The sequence below is a fragment of the Portunus trituberculatus genome, chromosome 12 (genome assembly GCF_017591435.1).
Source record: "Portunus trituberculatus isolate SZX2019 chromosome 12, ASM1759143v1, whole genome shotgun sequence".
NCBI lineage: Eukaryota > Metazoa > Arthropoda > Malacostraca > Decapoda > Portunidae > Portunus > Portunus trituberculatus.
This window is the reverse complement of record NC_059266.1, coordinates 9,337,339-9,349,838: the sequence shown is the minus strand read 5'-3', so window position 1 is coordinate 9,349,838 and position 12,500 is coordinate 9,337,339. Positions and strand designations below refer to the sequence as shown.

Sequence of the window (12,500 nt, the reverse complement as noted above, 5' to 3'; positions counted from 1 at the left end):
GGCACCGTACTCCATACAGGGACGGATTTGTGCCCTGTAGAGAGTGAGGATGCCTCGCGAGTGCAGACTGCCAGCCATCCTGCGCAGGGCTGACACACGCTGAGAGGTCTGGCGGGCTACAGACGTGATGTGGGTGTCGTAGCGCAGCTCACGATCCATGGTGACTCCCAGGATCTTGATGTGTTCCTGGAGAGGCAGCTGCTCGCCCTCAAACTGTAGTTGTCCTTCCACGGCCTGAGAGGCGGCAGGGGATCGTGAGATGACCATGGCGTGTGTCTTGTCCGGCGCGAAGGTGACTTGCCACACCTTCCCCCACTCTTCTGCTGCCTTCAGCTGGCAGTTGATGTTGGCCACGGCGCGCTGGCTGTCCTGGCGGCAGTAGGAGAGGGAGATTGTGCAGTCGTCGGCGTAAGCCTTGACTGCAGGAAGCTGGCGCAGGAGATCGTCTATATAAACATTCCACAGGACTGGGCCAAGCACTGAGCCATGTGGAACTGACGCTCCTATATTGGTGGGTGATGAGGTCCGCCCATTGACGTCCTTCCTTGGAGGTAATCCTCGAGTAGCTTCAGGAGTCCGCCGTCGATGCCCTTTCGTCAAGGGTGTCCTGCCATTCCTGGGAGAGTAGGAGAAGGAGATCGGAAGTAGATCGACCTGGCCGAAACCCGAACTGGTGGGGTGAGAGAAGCTGGTGTTCATCCAGGTGCTGCCATATGACGGCTGCCACCAGTTTCTCGAACACCTTACCCATCACAGACAGCAGGGAGATGGGTCGGTAGTGCCTTGGGTCAGACTTGGACCCTTTTTTATGCACAGGGACCACGTGTGCCTCCTTCCAGGATGCTGGCCACTTTTTTCTGCCAGGCAGGCAGAAAAATGGCAGCAAGAGGCACTGACAGTTCCCTGGCACATTGTTTCAGCACCCGGGGGCTGATTCCATCTGGGCCCGTGGCTTTCCCTGCGTCCAGTTGCCCGAGTGCTTTTTCCACCAGCTCCGTGGTGATGGGTATTGAGGTGATGGTGTGCGCTGTCTCCCGGGGTAGCACTGGAGGGGGGCGTGTGGGGCTCTCAACCTGCATTTTTTCTGCAAATAATTTTGCCAGGAGTGCAGCCTTGTCATCACTGCTTGAGGCAGTGGTTCCGTCCTGCCTGGTGAGGGGGGGCACGCTCTCCTGCCGCATCACACCCTGCCTCTCCTTGACCAGTGTCCACCACGTCTTATCTCCAACTCCTGGGCCTGTGAGCTTTCTCCTGAGGTCTTGCTCCCAGTGTTTCCTCGCCCACTTGGAGGTGTCAGTCATTCTCTTACAAGCAGCTCGGTGCATGGCGAGGTTGTGTTGTGACGGGCGCTGCTTGTATCTCCTCCATGCTGCATACTTGGCTTCGGCAGCTATCTGACAGCGGAAGCCAAACCATTGGGGGTTTGTGGCCTTGGCGAGGTATGTGCGGTGAGGGACGTGGCGGTCCTGTAGTGTGGCCAGGATTGAGGTGAGAGCGTTAGTCATCTCCTCCGCGTCTCCCGTGAGCACCGTCTGCCAGTCTGTGGCTGTCAGTGCGCCCCTCATGTCACGCCAGCTGGCTTGCTCCCATAGCCAGATGGTTCGAGGTGCAGCTTTTTCCCTCGCCACATGTAGCTGGATCTTCGTCAGTACGGCGTGGTGGTCCGAACTACCCACTTTATCCAGCTGCTGACACAATATTCTTTCTTCCGGGAGGTCTGATAATACTGGGTCGAGCAGGCCTCCTCTTTCGTGGGTCTGAAATGTGACGTGGTTGGTGAGGCCGGACACTGTCACTAAGTTGTTGTAAGCTTGCTGCTCGAGATGGAAATTTAGATCTCCCACGATGAGGACGTTCTTGCAGCCGTGGCGTTGGAGCAAGTTGTCCATCTCCTCCGCCAGGAAGTCAAGCGAGAATCGGCCTTGCCTGGGGGGGCGATATAGTACACAGAGCAGCAAGCCACTGTTGTCAGTCAGCACTATTCGGAAGAAAAGTGCTTCCATTTGCTGAGGAAGGTCTACTGACAGGTCCTGGGTCTGGAGGCCATTTTTTCTCCTCATCTCTAATTTCTTCCTTCATCCTCTCTCTCTCTCTCTCTCTCTCTCTCTCTCTCTCTCTCTCTCTCTCTCTCTCTCTCTCTCTCTCTCTCTCTCTCTCTCTCTCTCTCTCATAAATAGAATGACGAAATGAAAAGAATAAGTAACGAGAGAGAGAGAGAGAGAGAGAGAGAGAGAGAGAGAGAGAGAGAGAGAGAGAGAGAGAGAGAGAGAGAGAGAGAGAGAGAGATGAAGGAAGAAATTAGAGATGAGGAGAAAGAAATAAAACGAAGAGAGAGAGAGAGAGAGAGAGAGAGAGAGAGAGAGAGAGAGAGGCGTATAATATTAGTCCAGGTGTATTATGACTTTCTCAGGTGTTTTCAATGTTCCGAAGCCTCGACTCATCTCCATACAAACAGGTTTAACTCTCTCTCTCTCTCTCTCTCTCTCTCTCTCTCTCTCTCTCTCTCTCTCTCTTCCTTATTTATTTTTCATATCATCTCTTTATTTATGAGAGAGAGAGAGAGAGAGAGAGAGAGAGAGAGAGAGAGAGAGAGAGAGAGAGAGTACATCTTTATATATTGTGAAATGTATGTAGGGAGATGAAAAGGAAGGAGGATGAGGAGGAAAATCTCTCTCTCTCTCTCTCTCTCTCTCTCTCTCTCTCTCTCTCTCTCTCTCTCTCTCTCTCTCTCTCTCTCTCGTGGACTTATTATTTATGAGAACGTATTAGAGCGAGAAGGAGCGAGAAGATTATGCTGTTGGAAGAGAGAGAGAGAGAGAGAGAGAGAGAGAGAGAATAAGAAGATAAGACATGTAAAAAACACACACACACACAAAAAGATAAAAATGAAAAATAAATAGATAAATAAAAATTGAATAAAATAAAGGAAAATGAAATAAGATAAGATGAAAATAAATCAAATAAAATAAAATCAATAAACAATAAAAAAAAGACATTAATTCTCTCACACCTGTCTCAATTAACCCTTTCCCTGCACAGGTGTGGTTGGCTCCCAGGTGAAGTTTGACGAGGTGGGAGACGGACCAGCGCGTTACACCATTTACAACTACAGAAAGATTCCAGGCACTTCTGTCTACAACTACAGCGTGAGTAGAGAGAGAGAGAGAGAGAGAGAGAGAGAGAGAGGGAGGGAGAGGGAGAGGGTGAGGTGACGGTGATGGAGCGAAAGAGAATATTGTAAGAATGGCATTATATAAAGTGGTAGTAGTAGTAGTAGTAGTAGTAGTAGTAGTAGTAGTAGTAGTAGTAGTAGTAGTAGTAGTAGTAGTAGTAAGTAGTAGTAGTAGTAGTAGTAGTAGTAGTAGTAGTAGTAGTAGTAGTAGTAGTAGTAATAGTAATAGTAATAGTAGTAGTAGAAGATAAGGAAAGAGAGAGAAAAGGATAAAGGGAGAGGCAGTGAGATAGAGAGAGAGAGAGAGAGAGAGAGAGAGAGAGAGAGAGAGAGAGAGAGAGAGAGAGAGAGAGAGAGAGAAGGATGAAGTGAAGGAGGGAATTATTGGTGTAAGGAAGGAAGGAAGGGAGGAAGGAAGGAGGATAAAGAAGGGATGAAGAGGAAGAGGAAGAGGAGGAGGAAGAAGATAAAGACGGATGAAAGCAAGGAGGGAGGTAGAGGAAGAAATGAGGCGAGAGAGAGAGAGAGAGAGAGAGAGAGAGAGAGAGAGAGAGAGAGAGAGAGAGAACCACGAAACACAGAACACAACAACAAAAACAACAACAACAACAAAATCTCTCTCTCTCTCTCTCTCTCTCTCTCTCTCTCTCTCTCTCTCTCTCTCCATTCTATTCACAGGAGATAAAAAAAAAAATAAACGTGAAAAAGAAAGCGAAAAAAGTAAATAGTTATGTCAAAGTAGCAATAATGACTTAAATGGAGGAAGGACAGACTGCTCATAATAATAAATTTCAGAGAGAGAGAGAGAGAGAGTAGTGAGAGGTACTGGAGGAGGAGGAGGAGGAGGAGGAGGAGGAGAGAAATTAGGTCCGTAAAGAGAGGAGAGGCAAGAGTGAGGGATGAAAGAAAGGAACAAAGAGGAGGGTGGAATGTAAATGAGAGAGAGAGAGAGAGAGAGAGAGAGAGAGAGAGAGAGAGAGAGAGAGAGAGAGGAGCAGACAAGTGATGAGAGGGGAAGTGAGGGGAAGAGAGAGGGGAAAGTGGGAAGGTCTAGTCTCTCGTAATGACTTTGGGAAAAATGTCTCTTATGATATTGTTCTAAGTTGACATAATTTGCATATTGATTTGTTTAGGGAGAGAGAGAGAGAGAGAGAGAGAGAGAGAGAGTGTGTGTGTGTGTGTTTAGACAATGAAAATGAATTAATGTTCTTTTCTCTCTCTCTCTCTCTCTCTCTCTCTCTCTCTCTCTCTCTCTCTCTCTCTCTCTCTCTCTCTCTCTCTCTCTCTTTACTTCCTTCCTTTCCTTCTTTCATTCCACCTATTCTCTATTCTCTCTTCTCCTCTTTCTATCACTCTTATCTCTTATCTCCTTTTACCTATTCTTCTATTTCCACCTCTTTCTCTTACTATCTTTCTTCCCACCACCTGTCATCTCCACTTGTATCTCCACTTTGTCTCCTCCTCCTCCTCCTCCTCCTCCTCCTCCTTCTCTCCTCCATCTACCCTGTTCTTTCCACTCCTCACCATATATCCTCCACTTCCTGTCACTCTATCTCTTATCTCCACTTATCTCCACCTTTTCCTTCTAACTCCATCTGTTTATTCTTCTTCACTCGTTGTCTCCACCTTTTTCTCCACTTGTTCTCCTCCTCCTCACCTCCTCCACTTATCTATCCACCTTTTTCTTCTGCCTCCACATGTTTCCTTTGCCATCTCTCTCTGTTCTCACCACCTCTCATCTCCTCCTTAATCTCCACCTATTCTTCTCCTCTCCTCCTCTGTCATATCTCCACCTATCTATTTTTTCTCCTCCTCCACTTCCTGTTACTCTTTTCTGTTACCTCCTCTTATCTTCTCTTACTTATCCACTTTTTGGTCTTCTATTTCCACCTTTCTTTATTCTCACCACCTGTCATCTCCACCTTTTTATCTCCACCTCATCTCCACCTGTTTCTTTTACTACTTTATTCTCACCATCTGTTACCTCCACCTTCATCTCCACGTCTCCCTAACTCCACTTTTATCTCTTGTCTTGCTCCTCCTCACCTCTCCCTAACAGGTGGTGGGCAGCTGGTACAGTCGTCTGGATCTGAACCTGAGTGAAGTCTCGTGGGCCAATGACACTACGACTGTGCCCACCTCTGTCTGTTCCCACCCGTGCCAAGTTGGGGAGATCAAGATTGTACAGCAGGTGAGGAGAGAGACAGAGAGAGAGACAGACAGAGAGAGAGAGAATTAGGTAGCTTTGTTCATACAGGGACTGCCACGTATAGGCCTAGCGGATTCGTATAACTTTCCTCTTTTCTTATTTTTTTTTTATGTAAGAGGAAAAACTGCCAAGGGGAAAAAATGGAAGGGAATAAAAAAGGCCCCTTCGAATTGCAGTTTCCATAAAAGATTTGAAAGGATTAGTGAAAAGGCTTGAACAAATGTCTTGACACCTCTCTGTTGTGTTTTTATGATCTAGAAAAGAATAGAATTAAAGCAAGCTATTTATACATCACTCCAAACACCGCAAACACCACAAACACCACTAAAGAATGCAATAAAATAAAACCTAACGACATATATATATCCCTCCAAGCACCACCACTAACACCACACCACCACTACCACGAACACCTTTCAAACCACCACCACTAACACCACATTCTTTCAAACACCACCACTACTACCACGAACACCACCACCACCACCACCACCACCACCACATTCTTTCATATTGCATAGGTCTGTTATCTTCATGTAATCTTTGTTATCAGCTTCTTTCATCTTTCTTTCTTTCGTTTCTTCCTTTCATCATATTTCTTTGTTCTTTCTAACACCGCATTCTTTCTAACACCACCACTGCTATCACTACAACCACGACCACCACTACATCACCACCACTAACACCACAAATCTACCACTACAACCACCACTAACACCACCACTAACACCACAAATCTACCACTAAACCCACCTTTAGCACCACAATCACTAAACTACCACTACAACCACCACTACAACCACATCACCACCACAAATCTACCACTACAACCACCTTTAACACCACCACCATAAAACTACCACTATAACCACCACTACCACCACCACTAACACCACAAATCTACCACTGTGAAGGGCGACACATGCTGCTGGATCTGTACACCGTGTAAGGACTGGGAGATGATGGTCGAGGAATCACTATGCATCGACTGCGGTCCTGGAAGATGGCCCTATGACAACAAATCGAGCTGCTACGACCTGCCACACCAATACATGCGCTGGACCTCTGTGTTTGCCCTCGTCCCTGTTGGAATAAGCTGCCTCGGTATCGTGCTTACCCTGACAGTCATTGGGATCTTCGGAAGGCACGATGACACCCCAATAGTTAAGGCGTCAGGCAGGGAACTCTCCTACATGCTTCTCTGTGGTATTCTAGTGTGTTATTTGAATACTTTCCTCCTGCTGGCGAGACCTGGGGCTGTCATATGTGCTCTTCAGAGGTGAGTATGTGTGTGTGTAGGCGTGTGTGTGTGTGTGTGTGTGTGTGTGTGTGTGTGTGTGTGTGTGTGTGTGTGTGTCTGTGTGTGTGTGTGTGTATGTCAGGAAAGATGATGTGAAGGGTGGTAAATTATGTTTCTGAAGAATTGTTGCCGTGTGTGTGTGTGTGTGTGTGTGTGTGTGTGTGTGTGTGTGTGTGTGTGTGTGTGTGTGTGTGTGTGTGTGTGTGTGTGTGTGTGTGTGTGTGTGTGTGTGTGTGTGTGTGTGTTGTGAGGGATCAAGTCTTGTTTCTGACGTGGGTATTTACAGTTAATCTTTGTAATGGAGAGCTCGGGGTGAGAGAGAGAGAGAGAGAGAGAGAGAGAGAGAGAGAGAGAGAGAGAGAGAGAGAGAGAGAGAGAGAGAGGAACTAAAAAAGAGAAAAAAAACATTACAAGAGAATGAAAAAAGATCTCTGCTTTTGCTCTTCTCTTTCTTTTTATTTCCTCCTCCTCCTCCTCCTCCTCCTCCTCCTCCTCCTCCTCCTCCTCCTCCTCCTCCTCCTCCTCCTCCTTCTTCTCTTTCGTGTTCTTTGTAAGGATGGTGAAGTCCTTTTATCCTGACGGGAACTGTCACGCCCTTTATGTGTGTGTGTGTGTGTGTGTGTGTGTGTGTGTGTGTGTGTGTGTGTGTGTGTGTGTGTGTGTGTCCGTGAGCTCGAGCGTGTGTCTGTATGTAAGTAACTGTTTTATTTAATGCCGTAATCTGATTACTACTACTACTACTACTACTACTACTACTACTACTACTACTACTACTACTACTACTACTACTACCACCACCGCTACAACCACAATTCTAACACCACCAATAATCTTCCTTCCCCTCTGGTCCGGTTGGCTTCGGTTATCTTCGGTTGGGTCCGGTTGGGTCCGGTTGGCGCCTCAGGTTCGGAGTCGGGTTCGGTTTCTCCATGATTTACGGGGCGCTGCTGACGAAGACCAATCGGATCTCACGAATATTTGACTCTGCCTCCCGATCCGCGCGCCGGCCTGGGTTCATTAGTCCGAAGAGCCAAGTTGTGATCACCTGTTCCCTCGTATCCGTACAGGTAAGCGAAGGTCGAAAGGTGTGGTGTGGTGTGGTGTGGTGTGGTGTGGTGTGGTGTAGTGAAGTGTGGTGTGGTGTGGTGTGGTGTTGTGTAATGTGGTGTGTGTGTGGTGTGATGTGGTGTAGTGTGGTGTGGTGTTGTGTAATGTGGTGTATCGTGGTGTGATGTGGTGTATCGTGGTGAAGTGTGGTGTAGTGTGGTGTGGTGTGGTGTGGTGTGGTGTGGTGTAGTGTTGTGTGGTTTGGTGAAGTGTGGTGTAGTGTGGTGTGGTGTGGTGTGGTGTGGTGTAGTGTGGTGTGGTTTGGTGAAGTGTGGTGTGGTGTGGTGTGGTGTGAAAGAGAATGGATAAAATGTAAGGTGTTATACTGTAGTGGAAGGAAGAGGAGGTGGAAGGAGAAGGGAGTGGAGGTAGGAATAGGGCAAGGAGGAGGAGGAGGAGGAGGAGGAGGAGGAGGAGGAAGAGTTAGGGAGATAAGAAGAAGGGTTATGATAAGCAAAGAGGAAAGTGGAGGAGGAAGATGACTAGTGGAAGAGAAGGAAGAGGAGGAGAAAGAAGAAGAGAGGAGGAGGAGGAGGAGAAGGAGGAGAATGAGTAACAAGGGAGATATAAAGAGAAAAGAAAACGATAACGATGAAGAAGAAGGAGGAAGTGGAGGAGGAGGAGGAGGAGGAAGAGGAGGAGGAGGAGGAGGAGGAGGAGGAGGAGGAAAAGGAGGAGGAAGATATAAAAACAGTGATGATGGCGTAGGAAAAGAAGAACAAGCAGAAAAAAAAAGAAGGAAGAGGCGGTGTTAGTACAGGAAGTGAAGGAGGAAGAAGGAGAAAGAGGAAGAAGAGGAGAAGAAGAAGAAGGAGGAGGAGGAGGAGGAGGAGGAAGGAATAAAGAATGAAGTGGAGGAGTTAGTGTGCAGAGAGACAACAGACGAAGTAGAGGAAAGGAGCAAAGGGTAGACATGGAGGAGGAAGAAGAAAAGAATGGAGGAACAAAGGAAGCAAAGGAGGAGGAGGAGGAGGAGGAGGAGGAGGGAAGGGGGAAACAAATGAGACACACAAAGGAGTACAAAGGAAGACCAAACACTACCACCCCTACAGATCTTTGGTAAACTGTTTGCTACTCTGTCTCAAAGTCATGTAGCCACTCAGCCAGCCAGCCACAGTAGCCATTAAAACTACGTGCATCTAACAGAACCACTGAATTATCTCATAGGTGATAAATTTAGACACAAAGACGATGTGATAAATAAGGAATAATAGAAACATGATGATAATTAAAGAAATAAGTTAAAATAATAAGTGAGGTAGAAAATTAAGACGCTATTATTATTATTATTATTATTATTATTATTATTATTATTATTATTATTACCACTGAATTTTCTTATCAAAACCACTTTCCTTACTTTCTTCCTTCTATTTCCTCCTGTCCTTATAAGCCAAAAGTCACGTAGCCATCAAATCACTCAGTCATTTTAACTGTGAATTTTCTTATTAAAATCAAATAACTTTTCTTGCTTTTTTTTTCTCTCTCTCTTTCCTCATGTTCTTACGCTCTTATAAACACAAACTCACGTATTCACTCACTCACGCTAACCTAAAAAGTAAAAAAAATGCCTAAAAACTAACAAATCAGTGAATTATCTTATCAAAATACTTCTTTTTACTTTTTTTTCCTTATTTCTTCTTGTCCTTATAAACCCAAAGTCACCTAACCACTCACTCACTCACGCTAACCAAGAAAAATAAGAAAAAAAGCTTAAAACTAACAAAACCTATGAATTTCCTTATCAAACCCTTCCCTTTCTTTCCTTCCTTTATTTCCTTTCATCCATCTTATCACCACAAAGTCATGTAGCCACTTAGTCACTCACACTCACTCAAAAAGTACTCTTAGAACTAACAAAACCAGGGAATTACCTTATCAAAATCCTTCCCTTTCTTTCCTTCCATTATATCTTTTTATCCATCACCACAAAGTCACGTAGCCGCTTACCCACGCAGTCACTGTAACCAGGTAACCAATAAAATACCCCTTGGTGATCTCATTATTTCTGGTTCCATCTTGGCTATTGACCTTAAGAACTTGACTCACCTGCTTGCTGTATCACCTCTTCAATACCATGACGCGTTTCCTTATTCATTCTGGTGACTATCTGGTGATTTTATACAGCTTCAGAAACTTACGTGGGGGATTAAAATAGTGAGGACTCTGGCCATTAATCTCCTGACCTCCATAGCCCCTTCGTAATGCAAATAAAATGGTCAAATAGTACACAAATCTCAAGGTAAAAAACATGTCTCAGTACCATGACGCCTTTCCATATTCATTCTGCTTACTATTTGGTGATTTTATACAGCTTCAGAAACTGACGTGATTGAAAAGTGAAGACTGGCCATTAATCTGACCTCCATAAACCCTTCCTAATGTCAAAACCACCTAATCACACCCGAAACTCAAGGCAAAAAAATTATCCCCAGTACTAAAGGGATTAACAGCTTCAGAAACTCATGAGGGGGGATTAAAATACTAAAGACTGGCCATTAATCTTCTGACCATAGACCCTATCAATAAAACCACTTAATCACACCCAAAAATCAAGGTAAAAAATGCATCCCAGTACTGAAGGGGACTTAACACTCCCACTTCTATCAGCGCGCCTCTTAACCTACATTCCTGGTGATCATGAGAGACCCGCGTATGTGCTAGTAAAAAAAATCAGGTGACGGTGTTTTCTGAGCTGAGCAGTGGCTGGGAACGTGTTAGCTTTGCATCTCTCGTGTCTCCTTTCCTTGAGTGAGTGGAAGGGTTTGTGGCCCGCGCTGCCCCGAGACGCGAGGCCTTTATATCGCTCATGTAAAGGTGATGTGGTGATATGAGGCAGTGAGAGAGAGAGAGAGAGAGAGAGAGAGAGAGAGAGAGAGAGAGAGAGAGAGAGATGAAGACAGATAGACGGAAAGACAGTTATATATGAGAGAGAGAGAGAGAGAGAGAGAGAGAGAGAGAGAGAGAGAGAGAGAGAGAGAGAGAGAGAGAGAGAGAGAGAGAGAGAGAGAAGAGATGAAAAGAGCAACATAAAGACAAATATACAGAAACACACTTAAACACACACACACACACACACACACACACACCTAGACAGACAAAGACAGAGAGAGAGAGAGAGAGAGAGAGAGAGAGAGAGAGAGAGAGAGAGAGAGAGAGAGAGAGAGAGAGAGAGAGAGAGAGAGAGAGAGAGAGACAAAACATAAACAAACATTACATTTTTATCACTCATCACATCTACTCACCAGAACACTCACCCCACCTCACCACTCCCTCCCTCTCTCCTAAATCTCTCTCTCTCTCTCTCTCTCTCTCTCTCTCTCTCTCTCTCTCTCTCTCTCTCTCTCTCTCTCTCTCTCTCTCTCTCTCTCTCTCTCTCTCTCTCTCTCTCTCTCTCTCTCTCTCTCTCTCTCTCTCTCTCTCCTAAAACTCACCACTCCTGTCTCTCTCTCTGTCTCTCCCTGAAGGTGGTGGCGACTGTCGTGTGGCTCGTGATAGAGACCCCAGGCACACGATTTGAGTACCCGACAAGAGAGCAGGTTATACTGAAGTGCCGTATTAAGGACTCGTCTTTCCTGCTCTCCCTCATCTACAACATGTTTCTCATCACCACCTGCACGGTCTACGCAGTGAAGACCCGCAAGATTCCTGAGAACTTTAACGAGAGCAAGTTCATCGGGTTTACAATGTACACGACTTGCATCATCTGGCTCGCCTTTGTGCCTATCTACTTTGGCACCGGGAATTCGTATGAGGTAAGTGAAAGTTTGGGGGTTTTGTTACTTGCTACGCTTGCTTTGGTTAGCTTTGGTTAGGTTTTTGCAGTGTCTGTGCGTGCGTGTGTGTGTGTGTGTGTGTGTGTGTGTGTGTGTGTGTGTGTGTGTGTGTGTGTGTGTGTGTGTGTGTGTGTGTGTGTGTGTATGACGTGATTTAAAAGTGTTTTTATATGTTTTTTTTTTCTAGTTTGTTTATCTCTTGTTATGTGTCTGCGTGTTAATTTGATGAGAGTAATATTCTCTCTCTCTCTCTCTCTCTCTCTCTCTCTCTCTCTCTCTCTCTCTCTCTCTCTCTCTCTCTCTCTCTCTCTCTCTCTCTCTCTCTGTGTGTGTGTGTGTGTGTGTGTGTGTGTGTGTGTGTGTGTGTGTGTGTGTGTTGATTGACTCTCTTGTTCGCCTGATCTCTTGCCCTTTTACTCTCTCTCTCTCTCTCTCTCTCTCTCTCTCTCTCTCTCTCTCTCTCTCTCTCTCTCTCTCTCTCTCTCTCTCTCTCTCTCTCTCTCTCTCTCTCTCTCTCTCTTGTCTTTCTCATTTTTCTTCCGTTTCTTTGATTTATTCTCGCGCTGTCCTTGTTCCTGTCTTTGCTTTTGTCTTCCTTCTTGTTCTTCTTGTTCTTTCTTCTATTTCAGTAATTTGGTCTTCATTTCTCCTTTTGTCTTCACTTTTCTCTATTTCTATCTTCAGTTGTTGTTGTTGTTGTTGTTGTTGTTGTTGTTCTTTTCTTCTTTTCGTTTTCTTTTTTTTTTCTTCTCTTCTTTTTTATCTCCATTATTTTTTCTCCATCCTCTTCTCTTTTCTCTTCTTCTCTCTTCATCCTTTTCTTTTTCTTCTCTTTTCTCCATCCTCTTTTATTTCTCTTCTCTCTCCATCCTTTTCTTTTTCTTTTCTTCTCTCTCTCCTCTTTCTTCTCTTTCTCTCTCTCTCCTCTTTTTCTCT

At 45.5% G+C, this 12,500-nt stretch overlaps 1 protein-coding gene across 2 annotated transcripts in view; it reads left to right on the top strand.

The window, feature by feature from the left end:
- The window catches only part of LOC123502668 (metabotropic glutamate receptor-like), a 112,580-nt gene that overhangs the window by 85,350 nt on the left and 14,730 nt on the right, over nt 1-12,500 (top strand). For both annotated transcript variants that reach the window (XM_045251839.1, XM_045251838.1), the window contains exons 6-10: nt 3,040-3,146; nt 5,232-5,363; nt 6,296-6,660; nt 7,586-7,748; nt 11,256-11,543. In XM_045251839.1, the coding sequence (XP_045107774.1) occupies nt 3,040-3,146; nt 5,232-5,363; nt 6,296-6,660; nt 7,586-7,748; nt 11,256-11,543 (1,055 nt within the window). The remainder of the gene's footprint in view (nt 1-3,039; nt 3,147-5,231; nt 5,364-6,295; nt 6,661-7,585; nt 7,749-11,255; nt 11,544-12,500) is intronic.